Here is an 18,120-nt window from a genome sequence, read left to right as displayed (position 1 = left end):
AGGGGGAACCAGCCAAAGCAGTTACACAAACATGATTAGGGAATCCGGTCTGTACTGACCTGGCTATGGGGGGAGAGACCCATGTGCCAGCTGAGGCCTCCAGCAGGAGCAAAACACTGGCAGCTGCCATGTTTCCTATGCAAGCTTTAACCCTGGGCCGCACTGACACAATCCAAGTTTCGAGCCAGCTCTGCTGGCAACTGGTGGCAAACTGGGTCCCCGATTCTAGATGCATGGTCCCTTCACTGCTCTGTGCCCCAGCAGAGCACGGAGACCCTCAGGAAAAGGAACCGCTTCACCCTTGCTGGCTGAAGACCATGTCTGAGCAGGGTGGGGCAGAGCTCAGGGCCGGCTGGTAGGGGAGTTGGATCACAGCCACCAAAAAACAGAGCCCTTTCTGGGGCAAGGAGCAGCCTGGAAGGCTCTGGTGGCCGCAGAAGATACGTCTGTTTAAGGCTGGGGAGTGAGGAGAGGGAAACGGGAATCACTGACTCATGGAAATAACCTGGCATTCAGATGATGTTCCAAGTGGGCTTTTTACACTAGCTCTGTAAATGAGGGCAGGGAGAACCCCTCAGGCAGAGAACAGCCAGGACTCTCCCGCACCTGGCTCGAGCAGCTCAGGACCATAGGCCAGAGCACTTCTCCCAAATGAGCCCTGCTGAAGCAGCCCCTTCTGCAGGGAGAGGAGGAGAGCACCGAGAGGAAAGAGTCCAGACAAGCTATCACCTTAAAAGGGCAAAACCCTCCCGCTGTCCCTGCAGTTCAGGACTCTGCCCAGAGCTGGGATCGGGGAGGAAAAGGCAGCTTGGCAGCCACAGGGCCACAACATCTATTGTGCCCCACACGAGCGCTGACAAGCCCACAATTGCTTCCAGTTGCTCAGTTCTTGCTCCCCGTAGGGAGCAGCCGAGCGTGACCCTGGGACAGGGAGGGAACGTGGGCAATAGCAGAAGCTGATTGCTACAGAGAAATCAGCCACTGACAAGAGCAGCTGGCTCTGTTCAGCAGCCGGATGGGTCGGCATGTGAGCAGGAGCAGCTAGGCCTGTTTCTGTCTAGTCACAATTCCTCCCATGGGGCAGCCCTGGAGAAACAGCCTTGGCTCTGGCCACAGTTCTCATTATAACCCTCCCAACGCACATATACCCCGTTAAACCGCTCAAGTCCAAACCCTGGTTGAGGCAAGGCCTGAGCTCAGGGCCTGGGCTCTGCTGCAGTGAGGGCCAGTTGTAAAGGGCTAAAGACCAAACCCACTGCACTCAACACACTGTGGGGAGATCTCTGGCCCCAAGAGGAACATTCTCCCTGCTCCCTCCAGGCGAGTCAATGCCTCTCCCCGCAGTCTCTTGGAAAGGAGCTTCCCTTCTGAAGCCAGGTGGCAGTGAGGACAAGGGACATGGTCTACCCAAAGCTAACGGCGAAGCCTGTGCTGACAACCCAGCTACCAGGTGCTCCAGCTGGGGGAAGGGAGGTGGCGGTGCTCCCCACCTAGGCTGGACCCCATCGGAGCAGGCAGCTTCAGGCACATGCTGGGCCCTTCTCAATACAGACAAGCTAGAAGCAGCCCAGAGAGATTTTAGAAACCAAAACAGGATGTTTCCAGGCTGCCAGAAGGCCACACAGGGTTACCAGGCCCGAATTAGCCAGCCTGCCAGCCCAGGCCTCCTACGAGCGCTCCCGCATGGGCACTGTCTTTTAATAGAGGCCTGGAAACAAACAGAGCATGGCCACGTGGTGAAGACGCAGCTGGGAACCAAAACTTAAAATAGGAGCAGGAAAAAGCAAGGCAGAGCTCGATGGGAATGGACTCTCGGAGCCTTGCCAGCACCCAGGGGAGGAGAGCCAAAGCTGGGCTGAATCAGGAATGCATTCAGACACCCTGTCTCATGAGGAGCTGCGGGAGGCTCTCGCCCCCTTCTGTGCAAACCCAAGTCGACCAGAGCTCAGGAGAGCAGGGGCAGCAGACTCAGCCAAAACAGAATACTGCCAGCCCCCAGACAGAGCCCCGGCCTTCGCCCGCTCTGCAAGGGCAGGGGCAGGCCCAGAGAAGGACTCAGTCCCTGAGCTTGTGTCTAGGCCCCTCTATTAAACCCACTCAGTGGGTTCCATCTCCTCCAAGCACATGGTCATTTCACCCCCTCTGAATGTGGTCACAAACCCATGGCCCCAGCACAGGGACTGCAGGGTGACCTACTAAAGCCCAACACAGGAGACACTCGTGCGGTAAGAGGGTGCAGCTGAATGGGAGAAGGCAGAATGCGCCCCGGGCATGAGGCACATGAGACCAGGACGGCTTGAGTGACCTGGTGTCCGGGCAGCTCTGGAGAACATGCTATGGGGGCCCCCAGAGCCATTAGCCACGAGGTGAAATGCACAGCTGAGAAATTCCTCTGGTCTCCGTGAAAGCGCGGGGGAGGATGTGACAGAGGCAGAGGCTTCCCCATCTGTTTGTAGGACAGAGAGAAGCACATTGCATGTAGCAGCATCACGAAGTGAGGAGAAGGGAAACCGCCTCCCCCATCCTGAGAGGACTGGGAAAGGATGCCGGGTGCACAGGCTCTCCAGCCTCCCTCGCACGGACCCTCACACTGAGGGCGGCACCGGGCAGAGCATGCATGGATGGAGCAGCAGGGCCAGAGACATTAAGTGCTGCAAACGCACCAACCTCCTTCACACTAGATTTCTACGGCCCCTTCCCCCACCACCCCCAATACAGGGGTTCCCCTGCCCTGGGATTGGCGCTATGGGGAGCCTGCGCACAGCCTGTTCCCTGGCTCCAGCACCACATTCATCGTATCTGCTCAGAGCCAGCTTAATCGGCATGGCGCTGAGGATAGCAGCTGGAGCTGAACCGCTGCCCACCCGAGGGCTCCCACCAGTGCTAGCAGGGGACAGCCAGTTGGTGGTGTAGACAAGGCTGCTATTAGACTTGCCACTCGTCCTCCCAAGCGGCCATGCCCAGAAACCGCCTCCGCAGCCCTTTGCAAATTGCTCTAAACCTCCAGCTCTCAGGTTAGCCCAAGTCTCAGCTGTTGGAACAAATGAAGGCAAAATGTCCAGGCCTCGGAAGGTTTCACAGCTTGCAGAATTGCTCCCAGCCCAGCCAGGGCCGCAGGAGAGCACTGCTCACAAGCCAGATCAGCAGGCTGGCCCAGGTTTGAGGCTGTCAGCACACTCCCAGCCCAGAAGCCATATGAGGTTGTGTGGTGGCAGGATCTGGAGGAGAGTCTAAGGTTCGTTAGGCTGGCCTTTTCCCTAGATTTGCTAGTGGCCCCTGATGGGGCTCCCAGCCTGCCCTTTGGAGACCCTTCCACAGCCTTGCAAAGCTCACACGCAGCAAGCCTTCCTGACACTCACCTCACCTCCACCTGACTTCTCCTGACCGCCCCGCCTCACACCAGCCTCCCCACTGCAGAGCCACGCACACCTTTCACACCTCTCTCCTCCAGCCCCTGACCATCCTCAGTGCTCTTCTCGCAACTCCCTCCACTCACTGCTGTCTGTCTGAACGGGAGATGCTCAGCCTTGAATGCTATACCCTGCTGCTGCTGCCCATAGCCTATCATCCCCCTGCTCCAGGACCTCAGCCTCGAGCTCAAAGCTCTGCTGGGCATTTCTGCTATCATATCCCACTGCGAAGTCCTGATCTGTAAGGTGCTGGGGCCATGAGTTCTGTGTAGAACTCAGCCCAAGGGAGGCTAGACAACATTTAAGGGCGAGTGACCAGTGGCTTTGACTCTAGATTACCTGAGCAATAAACGGCCTCACAAGAAGATTCTTGCCCATCACTAATCAGAGAGCAAGACGTCAGCCCTTGTAAAGCAGGTATAGCAAAACCTGCGCCTAGCTTGGAGAAGCCCTTCAGAGCACCAGAACTCGTGACATGTCCACGACCAGATTACGTCACGTACCATCTCGCAATCTGCAGCCTCCTGCCCCTGCAATACGCCAAGCAGCAACAGCGACGGACTCCCCCACCCCACCTCTGCCCCTCGCTCACAGCACACAAGGTTTGTAGCCGCTCCCCCACACCCAGGACACCAGCTTTCCGAGCCAGCGCAAATGACTGGCTCTTTATTCTCTCTTCACACAGTTAACTGTGGAATTTTACATCCTATCCCCAAGTTTACCAGCAAATCTCAGGACACCATTTGTGCTGGGGAAGAAAAGGAAGCCCTGACCAAGCAGTTTCCCTTGAGAAGACAGGGCAGAAATTGTTGAGGAGCAAAGACTAACCCTTTTATTCCCATCCCATCTTTAAGGGAGGCCTCCAGCCCATGGAAAGAACACTCAACACGTAAACAGAGCCTTTCCCACTGTGGACTCCCAGCCTGCTCTCACACGCACACAGGAATCACTCTCCGCCATGGAAAGGCGGCCATCTCTGAGGTGGAACACACCAGGCAGCAATAGTGAACAAAAAGGTGGGGAGAGAAATAAAAACAGCCCAGAAGTCACTGCCGGGGTGCTGGGTGAAGTCGGGGTACTGGCATGTTCACCACTGCAGAGAGGACGCTTTACCTGGTGTGGCTGGAGCCAACAGTTCTCTGCCCAGGGATCAGGCCCTGTGTCCTAGCTGGTGTAGAGGAGAGAGTGGCCAACCTGGAGGTTCACATTTGTTCTCCATAGCCCTAGGGCGGCTGTTCTGGAGGGCTGGTGAGCCCTGGGGCATGGTGCCCTGGGCCACTGACTCTCCAGGCAGCTTGCCTGTGCTCACCTGAGTGCCTTTCTCAAAGGCTGCAAGCAGGAGATGTCGCCACGTCTGTGGACATCCAAGCTCAGCAGGCTTGAAGTACGCTGGTTTGCGTGAAGCTGTTTGCACTCCAGAATCTGGCTCAGGCTCCCAGGGAGGCCAGGCCCCTGACATCTCAGCAGCGTTCGACTTATTGCTGCTCACTGCCCCCGCCAGACAGACGCAAATGGTCTCCTTGCCCAGACGGGAGCCAGTAGCCTCCAGCACCATCCGGGGTGGGTACAGCCGGCTCTCCTACAGGCAGCTATGTGGCACCTTTGCCATTTCTGCCCGTCCTACTCTGTTGATCAGAGTCTCTCCCCGCACCTGCCACAGGGCAAAGCCCAGTGATCAGGGTGTCAGGTTTGGCCAGAAACAGTCAGATCTATGCGAGGTTAAGAGCTCCTGAGCCAGGTGGATAAGCTCCAGCAGAGCTGCTCTCAGCTTTATCACTGCCCTTCTGCCCCTTTCCAGGGTCTCCTGCCTCTCGCAGCTCATCTCCCTGTGACTCACACACAGGGGCCACTCTAAATCTGTGGGGGTCATAGGGATATTTCAGATCCCAGGGCTTTTCAGGGGCTCCCTGTGGGTCCAGCCAACTCCTGGCCATACTGGGTCAGACCAGTGGTCCATCTAGCCCAGTATCCTGTCTTCTGACAGTGGCCAGTGCCAGGTGCCCCACAGGGAATGAACAGAACAGGTAACCATCAAGTGATCCGTCCCATCATCCAGTCCCAGCATCCGGCAGTCAGAGGTTTAGAGATACCTAGAGCATGGGGTTGTGTCCCTGACCATCTGGGCTAATAGCCATTGATGGACCAATCCTCCATGAACATAGCTAATTCCTTTTGAACCCCATTATTGTTTTGTCCTTCACAAAATCCCCTGGCAATGAGTTCCACAGGCTGTCCATGCGCTGTGTGAAGAAGTACTTCCTTTTAAACCTGCTGCCTGTTAATTTATTGGGTGACCTCTGGTTCATGTGTCACAGTAAGAGGTAAATAATACTTTGCCATTAACTTTCTCCACACCAGTCATAATTTTATAGACCTCTGTCATATCCCCCATTGGTCGTCTCTTTCCAAGATGAAGAGCACCAGACTTTATAATCTCTCCTCATGCAGAAGCTGGTCCATACCCCTACTCATTTCTGTTGCCCTTCTCTGTCCTTTTTCCAATTTTAAGATATGTTTCTAGACGGCGCGACCAGCACTGCACGTACTAGTCAAGATGTGGGAGTACCAGGGATTTATCTAGCGGCATTATGATATTGTCTGCCTTAGCCCCTTCCTGATGGCTCGTACCATTCTGTTAGGGTTTTGACTGGCACTGCACAGGGAGCAGATGTGCTCAGAGAACTACCCACGGTGACCCCAAGAGCTCTTTCTACACTGACAGTGTGGGCAGCAAGGTTCCACGTGAGAACCCAAAGGCATTCTCCCGCTCCCCTCTGGGGCCGCACAGCAGTGGTTGTAGGGCCACTTGGCCTGCTCCTCTCTGGGCCCATTGCAGAGTGTTTCCTTTCCCCTCAAAAGAGAGCTAGGCTGGGGGTTGGCCTGCAACAGCCAGAGCAGTTTCCCTCAGCTGGAGTGATGTGTGTGTGGAGGGAGCCTGGCATTTCCCTTTGAATCCAGCAGCGTGTGTAACTGGATAAACCCATGCAAGCCCAGCTTGCAGGGGCTCCCTCCGAACAGCTCCTCAGGCTTGGATAGCCCCAGCCGCTGCCTTGATTAAAGCAGCAGCAGGCTCCTGTGCCGGGGGGGAAGCAGGCTGCCCACACTGGGTGCGGCCTGCGTGGGAGCCAGTCAGAATATGCAGGGAGGGCAAGAGAGGCAAAGCGACCAGGGCAGAAGGTGGGAAAGCAGCTACTCATTTCCTTTGGAAGTGTACTGCTACGGCACTGGGCCATCCTCTCCCTGGCTTGGGGCCACATCCTGGCCTTCTGGAGCTGCATTAAGTGGGGAGAAGCTGCTCACTTTGGAGCTGTGGTTACTGGGAGATGTGTCACACTGTCAACATGGGGTTGGATTTAACATCTATGTAGATTTGTAGCTGATGGCCGGCAGCCAGCAGCTCCTACAGATGTTCTGCTTACAGGCCTGCGTCTTCAAAAAAAGAGAATCCCAGCACTTCCCACCAGGGCAGCTGAGACATTAGAGTGGTGCTGTTCTGTCCACATGGGCCAGCAGATCCTGCACATGGAAGTGCATGGCTTCTGAAAGGAATTATGGTGGTGCTGGGCTCTTTGTTCCTTCAGGGCAGGCTCCTCTCTTCCTTCTCCATGTGCTGAGTACATATGGGCTCCAAGGAGTGGTGAGGAGGGTGCTCACACCTCTGCCATTGCCCCTTCCCATGAAGGTGGAGCAATTCCAGAGTCCTGCCTGGAGTGAAAGCTTTAGGGGCTGGGCTCCATATCCAGGGACACAAGGCTGGATGCTAAGGTGCTGATCATGGTCTTCAGTTTGATGCTCTTCTGTCAGGGCTGCAGGCCACTCGACTCTGGATGGCCAGGCCTCAGACCTGAGTTGGCTGTGTGTTTAGCACCCTGGCGTGGGTGGTCCATCCCGGTTAGTAGGGGGCAGTGCCGCCTTAAGGTGAGTCTAGAGCTGGGAAGTGAGTCTGGTGGCTGCATGTGCCTGCCTAGTGCTGAATTCCATTAGCTGCGTGTACACGATTCTCCTCTTCCTGTCTGCGTGGCCTGCCCAGCATGTAGATAGGAGACCTCCAAAGGTGCTGAAGTGGTATGAGCAATTCAGCCAGCAGGATTGGGGGCGGGGGAAGGCTGTGCTGCTGGCTTTGCCCTCTGTTCTCATGAGAGATCCCTCGTGCAAGCTGGGGTATTTACTGCCCAAATTCCAGCTTGGATAACTGAGTTCTGCCTCCCTACAATTCAGTCTCAGCTAGATGCAGGGCTGGCTAGTGCTGATGGCACTGGACCATGCCGAGCAACACAAGACACTGGCTGCTGGCTACAGGCTGGGGTGTGGCTGAGCCGAGCCCACTCCTGGGCTATGGGTGTTACTGCTACTCCAGACAAGGAAACCTTGTCGGCCAAGGGGAGGACTCAGCCTGTGCCGTTTTGGGGCTGGGTGAAGCTGTCCCATCGAGTTACACTGCAGCAGGGGGTGTGGCTGGGCTGAACAACAGGCTGGGATGAAGGGGCCTCCAAGAGAAGACACTGCTCAGGAGCGGGTTTGGAAGGAGGGGAGAGGATGGGGGGTTGGCCAGGAGCTCGGTGTAGTTCCCATGGGGTCAAACTGACTTGGAGGATCGTCTGGGGGTATAAAGGGCTAGTAAGTGGCCCAAGCATTAGAAGCAAAGCAACAGAGAGATGAGACGAGACAGAGAACATCAAGCTGGTCCTTGGCCTGCCCCTGGCAGCTGTGCCCACTGGCCAGCAGGGGAGGAGCTGAGCACGGGGAGCCTCCTGCCCCTCCTGAGCCAGGGAAATGGAGATATTACCACAAGGATGCAGCTAGCTTCTTCTCAGCAGAGCTCAGGGGCTGATGCTCCCCCTCTGGATCTCTAGACTGTGTGAAGAGGCATCCATCTTACTGCGTGGAACCAAACACTGCACACAGCCTCCGAGACAAACACGGGCAGCTACCTATGGGGGTCTGACCAGATCTGCTAGAGGGGACTAAAGGAGCAGGACCCTTCCACAGCGTCTCTTCGCCTGCCAGCAGAACGCTCCCTCACTGCTCTGCGTCCCCTCTGCCAAAGCTGCACCGGTGCCAGCACGTCAACATGCCCCAGACCGGCCTCGGGGCACGGTGTGAGTGAGAGGAGAGCAGGTCGGCTTCACCTCAGCACCCCCAGCAGCCTGGCAGGGCCTTGCCACCGGCGTACAAGAAAAAAAAGACTTCTTGGGCAGCAACAATAAAACAATTTGTCTGGAAGCTGAGCGCCGAGGCCAGAGCAGGATAGCAAGGCATTGCCAGCACGGGTGATGGCAACTGGAGCCTTTTTCCGACTCCGGGCAGGAATAAACCTGCCCGAGCCGCCCTCAGCTGCAGCCTTCTGCAATTCCTGTGGAAGCACCCCAAGGCCCGTGGGGCACTGGGACCCCACTGTGCTGGGTGCTGTACAAACATAGGAAAGACAAACCGGTGCCTAGAGGGCTAACACTCAAACAGACCCAGGCTGGACCAAGGGGAGGGGTGTACATGGGGAGGAATTGCACAGCGTGTCAGAGGCAGGTTCCTTCCTGGCTACAGCCTCCTCGGAGGCAGGTTACAGTAAGCCCATTTCTCCTCTTCCAGGAAGCCGTCCCAGTCAGGCAGACTCCTAGCCTCCACTCCCCACGACCACCCCCTGTCTGCCTCATCCCTACCAGGCAGCTCTCCCAGCCAGCCTTGCCAGGGCATCTCTGCACTCTCCTGCCACCACCCCTCAGCTGGCCCTGCCAGGGCTACCCCTCCCTTCCTCACACATCCTGTATGCTCTTTGGTGAGCTCACTGAATGGTCTCCTTTGTAAGCTCCTGCTGAGCCTCACTTCTCAGCCTCCTGCACAGACTCCGAGAACCAGCCCCTCCTGCTACCATCAATGGACCAACAGGTGTCGTCAGTGAAGGGCCCTTACCTGGATCTACCGCCAAAGCAGTTTGTGCTGGGGGGCTGGTGTCTGCTCTCTGTAGCCGGAGCCACACTGCTGGGATCCCTCCCAGGCAACTGGGATCCTGGACAATAAACAAGCAGGAAAAGGAGCAAGGAGTGTGAGACAGGCTAAGAGACACGTGGGCTGCTGGTGATTCCGGTGCTGGCTGCCCCCTGAAGAGGGAATCTGGAGAGAGAACAGCCCAACACACTGAGATGCAGGGGACACCCGCCCTCATGCTGCAAATACCCTGGAAATGTGTCTGACACAGTGTGTCAAGGCCCCGGTCCTGGGGAAAGCACCTACTGGCAGGTGTTCCCATGAAATCCCGGGGGCCTCCGCACAGGGCCTTCCAGGGGATTTGGAAGAGTGATGGTCTAGGGGATGGGGGCTAGTAGCAGCAGAGTTAGGCTACTTTCCACAGCGCTGCTCTGCTAATGCCCCTTTGCCCCAGGCCTGGCTCCTCAGCCCTGGGCTCCCCGCACACCGCTCTGCCAAAGTCCCTCGTGCTTCACCTGCAGCCCCCACTTCTCCAGGCTTTCAGCAGCTGAAGCCCTCAGGCCACCCCGTGTGAGTTTCATCTCATTCCACCTGTATCACGCCATGGCTCGGAACCCAGCACAGGTAGCCAGTAAATGCATCAGCCCAGGGAAAATCCTGCAGCGCAAGGAAGCCCTGCTCATGTCACGCCCTCAGACGTCACAGGTCCTAACATCCCTGCCCCAGGCAGGGAGGGGGCTGAATGAGATGCCCTGATATCGAATGCACTCACCCATTCCTGAACTCCTCACTCTGCTCCTCCCACCACAGGGAGCCCTGACTGGCCATGCCCACAGCAACATGTTTGCAACCTCCTGAGGCCCAGGAGAGATGGGAGAGGGGATGCAGAGCACCCACAAAACAGCTGCACCCTTCGCTTCCCTGCGGGAGGAGAAGACCTTTTCCTGCAGATCCCACAGCTCCCCTCCCGGGCAGAGGCACATCCACAAGCCCTTGGGATAATCCGTCAGGTGAGGGTGAGCCAGTCCTTTGGGCAGACTGCATGGCACTCTAACAGGCTGAACTGGGAGCCTTACCTGGGAGAGGAGGTGGCTCCTAACTCTCAGATGTTTGTTCACAAGTCCTTACAGCTGTGATCTCAGCCCTTCTCCTCCCCACCCCCAGCACTCACCACCTCAGGCTCAGAGCAGCGGCCTGCATGTGGAGATGGGCGGCACTCACCCTCTGTCACGGCACTGCCATTAGGCAGGCTTCCCAGATCAACAGTCGGCCCATCCAGGAAAATCGTCAGCTCTCCGCCTGAGACAACGCTGCCTTTGTTCTCCGTCTGCAGGTTCAGGGTCAGCTGCGTGTTCTCCACTGGGGAGATGGAGGGACAGGGAGAAAGAGACAAGCCACAGTCACCACTAGCTGAAAAGTTTCACCTAATTCTAGGTTCCTCCCCTCCCCTGCCACAGGGGTTTAGGCTCTCTCCATATGGCATGAGGAGGAAAAGATGAATTCCTCGGCTTCCGGCAGGGCCAGGAGCTGCCGTGACACTGGCTGGCTCTGATCCGGTACCCACATACACCACACCAGTGCCCCAGCAACGCTGAGCCAACCAAGCTGGACCCTCAGCTCCCACCAAGGGCTGTCCCCAGCCCACGGGCCATGGCCTCTTCCTTCTCACACAAGAGGAGGCAGGGCCATTCCCTCAGCACTGTCCAAGCAGAGCCATTACCTCCCGATGATTAAGGGGCCAGAGCCAGTACATGTCCCATTGTGAGTAGGCCACACTGTACCAACACAGGGCAGATTAGCCAGATGGGGTCCCAATGGCTTTCAGGACAGAAGACAGGATCTCAGGGGTGTGGGAGACGATGGAAGCGGAGAGCAGGGCTCCAGCTGTTAAGCTGCTTGTAATCATAACTCATTCCGACAGCAAAGTCCTGGCACCTCAGGGAAGAGAGCGGCCAAGGGTGGTTGGGAACATGGAATGAACCGACGGCTGCTCGCATCAGGTCACCAGGGTGCTAGAATGGCCCTCATGTGCCTGGCCAATTGCAGCTCTGGGAGCATTTGAGAGAACCCCTCGCGGTCACTTTGGAAGAGTCCAGACGGCAGAGCCTTGGGTTGGACCCTCTCCCCACCCAAGAGACTGACAAGGCAAGTGGAGAAAGAAAATCCCCTTCCTCAACCCCAAGGACCCGCTCTGCTGAGCTCCACAGGAGCCAGGCTGCTCCCAACCTGGCCACAAGCCTCTGGAGGCTGCCCAGCAGGCCGGCCATCCCCAGCGAGGGGCATGCTAGAGACACTGCACAGCAGCTCTCAGAGCGCAGCACGCGGGTCCAGGGGGCTGCAGGGCCCAGTTCTGCCTTGTGTCAAGCCTGCAGCTTTGCTTTGCTTCCCTTCCTCGTCTGACAGCTAATGGCTCCTGGCAGGTTGACGAGGTCCCACCAGCTGCAGCAGGCACAATGTGGCCAGGCACAGAGCACGGCACCTCAGCCTCGCCCAGAGCTTATTAACCTGAAAACACAGTTCTCCATTCTCCCCTCCCAGAGCCAGGGGAGCCGGGCAGGGCAGAAAGGGGGAGAGGAAGTTGATTAGCTAATTGAATGACGAGTGGAGGCACAAAGCAGGGGCTGAAAGAACAGCATGCAGCTGCCAACGTTCACTGGCATCCCTTATAACTGGACTCTGCTCCACCTCACACGGAGGCCCGGCAGCCAGCTGATCCCTGCTCCTCTGGTCCCTGGAGCAGATCCCCCAGCCCCTTCAGGAGGTGAAGCCAGTGTCTTACATTACACACGTACCAGCAAGAAGAATCCATGGTGCCCGTGAGAGTGAGGGGCTAACAGCACCAGTCAAAGCAAGGCACACGGTAGGCAGCAGCTGCACGCCCCTTCCCCAGGCTATGGCAGGCTAGCCACCCCTATACAAAGTCTGCCAAACTATGGAGCTTCTCAGTGAACTGGACCAGCCTCCACCGGCCAGGACAAAATGACAGTCAGCCTCCAGGTCCCTGCCAAGGGGCAGGATTTTAACACAGTAACAACAATGCCCAAATACAGCCCGTGGGCTTGGAACACCTGGCTAAGACACAGCAGGCCTCAGTCATTTGGCTGCCCCAGCCCGGGACACCAGTCCAGATGCCTCCCGCTACTTTGCTCAAACAACATTTTTATTCTACACAACTACTCATCACGACACAAATGCACCATTTTCTAGCAACCTGCTTCCTCCTGGAGTAGGGCAGGCCAGGGCCCGGTGACTCCAACCAGGCAGTGGGAGGAGGGGGAAATACACTCCCTTGGTACCCGGACAGCCAGTCTCCAGCTCAGGAGTGAGGAAGCTTGGCAGGGACTAAGAGAGGCAGAAGCCTGCACAGCTGCTCCGCAAGTGGCACCTGCTGGGGTTCCTGGGCTTCCAGCTTGGCTCTCACTAGCATCGCTCCCTGCCTTTGGCCGCTCCTGCTGGAGCTCAGGGTGCAGAATGGCTAGCTCCGCGTTCACACGGTCAGCTTTCTGAGAGGTCCACCACGTGGGCTGAATGCTGCCCGATGTCTCCATGGCGCTCTCCCAGGAGCAGCCTCCCCTCCATCCTCCCAGCACCACTATCCTCGGCTGGGAAGCTGGAATGGAGGCAGATGGATCACATGACTTGCCCCGATCACACAGGTAGACCACGGCAGAGCTGGGAATTGAACCAGGCCCCTGCCTGGAGCATCCTCCCTGGAGCATCCTCCCTTTCCAGCACATTCAGGCACTGTCAATGGCTATTGTGAGACCAGCATGCCCCGGGCCATACCTAGCTCCAGAGTTGGATTGGAAGGAGCCTGGGGCTTTTCAAACTAGCCCAAGGGGCTGCTTCTTCCCCAACAGCAATACACCTGACAGTGGCTGCTCAGGCTAGCTGGAGCTCAGGCCAGGAAGATTTCAGCTTCCCAGAGACTTCCCGGAAACAGCAGCCACTCACCATCCTGGGGAGGGCGTGCTCTCACCACCTGGCCACACTCAAGTCAAGCACCTGGGGCAGCTGCCTGGTGGTGTCTGGGGGATTGTCAGTGCAGCTGTAGTGGAATTTGCAGAGGACATCACAGCTGGGGGGCCCTCTGGAGGAGAGAGCAGCGAGGGCACCAGGTGAGATTTGGTGCCACTAAGTGCCAAGCCCTGCAGCCAGGGAGAGGAAACAAGCCACTGGAGGACAGAGCAAAGGAGCGGCAGATTTATCACATCCCTGTCCTGCAGGCAGTGCTGCCTGTGAAGTGCGTCGGGCTGTGAGCTCTGGGGCGGTGCTGTCACTCACTCACTGTCTGTACAGTGAGTGACCCCGTGGGCACAATAGAAAAGTTAAACAGGAATAAGATGTTCCCAGGTGACTCGACAGTGGACCACAGCAAGGACTGACTGGAGCCAGCTCAGGAGACAGTGGTGGGTGCTGCTGGAATTGATCTGCTCTGGCTTCACCCAGGAAAGGGGAGATCTGAGGAGTGGCTGGAGGAGTTCCTCACCAGCTTGAAGCCTGAGCCAAACAACAAATGCTTCGGGGCCTCTCCCTGCCAGGTGCACTGACTATCCTGCAGCCCCGTTTTCAGAGGTGCTGAGCAGCTGTAGCACCCATGGATTTCAATGGGCACTCGGCTCCTTTGACAAACACACACCGATGCCAAGCAGACCCAGGTGCTCCCAACTCCGTTTCACTTGTCTTGAGGAGAGGGGTCCCATTGGCAGGGGGAGGCCTGGACTTTGCAGTGCTTTCCAAGCACATCTGTTCGCAACAGAACTAGTGTCTGACGAGGAATCACAGGCTTCTAGCTGCTTCAGACCTGATGAGGGTATTACTCTCAACAAAAGTGTCTGAGAGCCATGCAGAGAACAGGCCAGCCTGGTCTGAGGCTGAGCCAGCCTCCTCTCCTGAACCACTTGGCCATGCACAATTCAGGCACTTCTGAGGCCAAGAAGCAACAGGACCCCTGCTTACACCATGGCTATAGCATAGGCTTCCACAGACCCCATGTGCTGGAGGCAATCAGTCCTGAGATCTGCCCCATTAGCATGCAGGTCTTCTGGACCACCTTTCTGTCACAGACTTTCTGAAACTCTCAGCTCCCTGGGGGAAGTGGGGGGCGACAGGCACTTTGGGGCAGTAGGATGAGTAATGCTCTCTCAGATTTTGTGCATGCACCATCTCAAGTTTTTATGTAGGCCCCTGGAATCCTTCAACTCAGAACCATCCTTTCCTAATTGCTTGCTTTTAGTATGAGCAGAAAAACTTCCTGTGGATAAAGCACAGGTCTAGGAGTCATAAGCCCTGGGCTCCGTTCCTGACCCTGCTGCACACTCCCTGCATGACTCTGGGCAAGTCACTTCATTGCTCTCTGCCTCACTTTCTCCACCTGTACAAAGGAGCCTCCCAGGGGAGGCTATTTCATGAGCCTATGTAGAGTGCTTTGAGATCTGCAGATCCAAGGTGCTGCAGAAAGCGGCAAACCTCTTTTCACCAGTCACTGCCTGCCATAAGAACTCCGCTTCCTCCAAGCTGTGGAGAACGCCTGCCCCGCACGCTCCAGGGCTCGCTCCTTTGTGAGCGGTGAGCAGCAAAGAGCACGCTGCTCTGCAGGCTGCACAAGCCCTCATTGTGAAGGCTGCCTCAGCGTCAGGGGGAAGTTAGTCAAGTAGCAAAGACAAGGTGTCTCCAACTGGAGGATGCGAACATGAACCTCCCAGCCGGCTTCCTCCTCATCCCTGCCTCCACCCCAGCTTTTTTTTTTTTTTTTTTTTTTTTAAAGAAAATAAACACTAGTCGAACCTTCCACTCCCTGTCCCCGTTCGACACACGGGACACACAAAGGGACCTCGCTGCTGCATCAACAGAGGGTCCCTCAAAGGGTGAGCACAAAGGCAGCCTGTGTCCCAGCAAGCAGCCAGCATGTCAGAGGGGTTATTAGTATTTTGGGAGGAGGCCAGGGGTGAATAGGTCCTGAATAAGGTCTCAGTTCAGCTGCTCCCAATGCCTTGCACAGTATCAGCACTCCCATTTAGTGAGGGCTTGCTGGCAATTCCCTCCCAGCCCATTAAGGGGATTTACAGTTCCAAGAAGTAAGGCTGGTAGCAGCAAGTGTGATAAAGGCTCCAGGGTTGAGCCCACACCCAGAGGGAGCTCTGGTAACTGCACACAACTGATGCAGCTCATTGGCGTGAGCATCACAAAACTTTCCACCAGGGCTTGGGCGGGACGGGCTCCTACTGGAGGCCTTTTCTCCACAGGGAAGATGGCGTAGTCCAACTCACACATGGAGGCTCCTGTCAGAAGGTCTCTGTCTAATACATGGGTTTCCTAATACATGGGTTTCCTGCCTATTTACTTATCTTCAAGTGTGCGTCAACTAAAACAATTCCAATGTAATCAAGCCAGTCCCAGCCCCCTCCTCTCAGGGAAAGCCTGGCATGCACTGAGCTGGCCAGGCACTTTGATGGAACATGGGTCTAAATTCCTTAGACCAGTGATACTCGGACAGATGCTCGCAAACTGCAAGTAGCTCTTTAACGTGTCTTCTGCTGCTCTTCACAGCATGATATTAAAACACTGATGTAATTATTAACCCATCGAAGTTATTAGCCAGTCAGGAGGCCATGACTATGTTAGTAACCAATTGATAAAATAATAATATTTGGTCAGTCCTTTTGCTGTGAGAATAATAGATATAAACGCCAAACATTTCCCCGTCCACCTGAGTAACCCTACAGTCGGACAGTAAATAGACACAATGAATTCACCCGACTGGGGCTCTTTTGGCTAAGGTCGATCGCAATTTGGCTCCCGAACCACTGAGGTCTGAGCACCACTGCCGTAGACCATCTAGAACGCCTCACCCACGGGCTTTACGCTGCGTTCTAAGGGGCAGTTGCCTCAGCCAGTCCAAAGGGAGAGGCAAACCCCAGGGCCAAGGGCCCAGCCCTGAAAATGCCTTGGCCTGCGTGTTCAAGAGCAGGCGCCAGTCGCCAGGGACAGCAGATAACAACACGGTGTGCACTAGCCAAGTGTAAGAACCCGGGCACAGGTGGTCTGGCCTAGCGGCCACGCATAAAGAATGGCACTCAGTGAGCAGGAATTGCGAGAGTCAGGGACAAAGTTGGGCCATGGTTGGAGACCAGGTGAGATCTGAAGTCACCACAGGCCTGAAGTTGCCCAGACAGCTTCCTGGGGCTAAGGGGCTGTTTAATTGACACTCTGGCTCAGGCTGCAGCTCTAGAAACCCGGCAGGGTCCTAGACCCGAGGCTCCAGCCCAAGCACAAACGTCTACACTTCAATTTTCCACTACACTTCGGGGGGAGGGATAACTCAGTGGTTTGAGCATTGGCCTGCTAAACCCAGGGTTGTGAGTTCAATCCTTGAGGAGGCCACTTAGGGATCTGGGGCAAAAATTGGGGATTGGTCCTGCTTTGAGCAGTGGGTTGGACTAGATGACCTCCTGAGGTCCCTTCCAACCCTGCTATTCCATGATTCTGTGAATTAAACAGCCTGCCAGCCATAGGTTTTTAATTGGAGCATAGACATACCCTGAGGCCATCATCCACTAGCCCTTCCTCCTAAAACACTGCAGCAAAGGGTAAAGCACCCAGCCCCTGCGTCTCATCCTCAGAAGACACAGCTGGTTACCTGCTGAACGGCCATGTGCTTGACAGAGGAATGGGGGCCTGCAGGGCCAAGTACTAGAGTGGTGGTACTTGGCCCTCCGGCACCCCTTCACTTTGAAGCCCACAGGCAGATGGGAGGGTGGCCTTTCACGCAGGAGAGAGAATTGGGCCCTGCCCAGGGCATGCACCAAGGAGCAGGGTTAGCGGTATATTAGCCTAATCCCGCTGGCCATTAGCTCTGCAGCATGAGCAGCACGGGCGTGAATTTGGAAGGCGATGCAAAGCAAGCTCAGCGAAGGCCTTCACTGGGGCATTCTGGTTTGGCACAGCAGCTTTGACAAAGTTATTGTACAGGCGCTGACAGAGCCGACTTGTTTAACATTCGTTTCAGGCAGGCTACAGATTTGCTTTTATGATTCTCTGCTAAAAGAGCCTTTGCTTCAGCGAGCTCCTTTGACAGCACATTCATGAGGAGGGGTCAACTGCAACTTCCCAGAGGCTTGGGGGTTTGTTGCTGGCTTCCTGAAAGAATTCCTTGAGGTTGTGGCTCCAGCGGTTCTGCCTGAGGTGCAGAACGGAAAGCAACGAGCGCGGTTTGCTGGAGCTGTAAAATCCTGGCAGATGGTGCCACTCAAGAAACAGGAGCCTGTTGATGTAACTTGCAACCTGAGCAGCAAGCAATAAAAACAAGAGCTTTCGTTTGTAGGCTGCAGTCTGACACGTTCGAGTCACTCCAGGGCCTGCCCTGCTGTCGGCAGCTCAGTGGACTGTACAAACACAGGGGAGGGGGGGGCATGGCCCCATATAGGCTTCCATGCAGCCTCCAAAGCCAGGCCACCCGGGGACATTCCTCCTGCCCAGCACCAGCAGAGCACCTTAAGAGTCCCCACAGCATCTGAACAAAGAGCCTCTTCTCCAGCACAGCGGCAGAGGCCTGGGGCAGGGGGCTAGGCCGTAGTAAATTAGCTGTTTTAAAGGACCCTTGGGAGCAGCTCCACAGAAGGCTGCAACTTGTTTTGTATGACTAGGCCCCTTTTCCCCAGCGATCTGTCCCCCCGGCTGCCGCGGCGCAGACGTGCCGTGCCAGAGGAGAGGCCATGCAGAGCGTTGCAGAGGATCCTGCCAAGGCAGTTGGGAGAGAAGCATGTTTGAAAAATGAGGTTTTTGGAAA

General features: G+C 56.3%; 1 protein-coding gene across 2 annotated transcripts in view; it reads right to left on the bottom strand.

The window, feature by feature from the left end:
• Positions 1–18,120, bottom strand: part of WWP2 (WW domain containing E3 ubiquitin protein ligase 2) — a 90,368-nt gene that overhangs the window by 52,931 nt on the left and 19,317 nt on the right. For both annotated transcript variants that reach the window (XM_048870700.2, XM_075118497.1), the window contains exons 5-6: positions 10,554–10,691; positions 9,318–9,414 (exon numbers count right to left, since the gene is read on the bottom strand). In XM_048870700.2, coding sequence (XP_048726657.1) covers positions 9,318–9,414; positions 10,554–10,691 — 235 coding nt within the window. The remainder of the gene's footprint in view (positions 1–9,317; positions 9,415–10,553; positions 10,692–18,120) is intronic.

Source organism: Caretta caretta, chromosome 12 (genome assembly GCF_965140235.1).
Source record: "Caretta caretta isolate rCarCar2 chromosome 12, rCarCar1.hap1, whole genome shotgun sequence".
NCBI classification, from domain to species: Eukaryota; Metazoa; Chordata; order Testudines; family Cheloniidae; genus Caretta; species Caretta caretta.
Note: the sequence above shows the minus strand (reverse complement) of the source record. Positions and strands in the feature narration are given on the sequence as shown.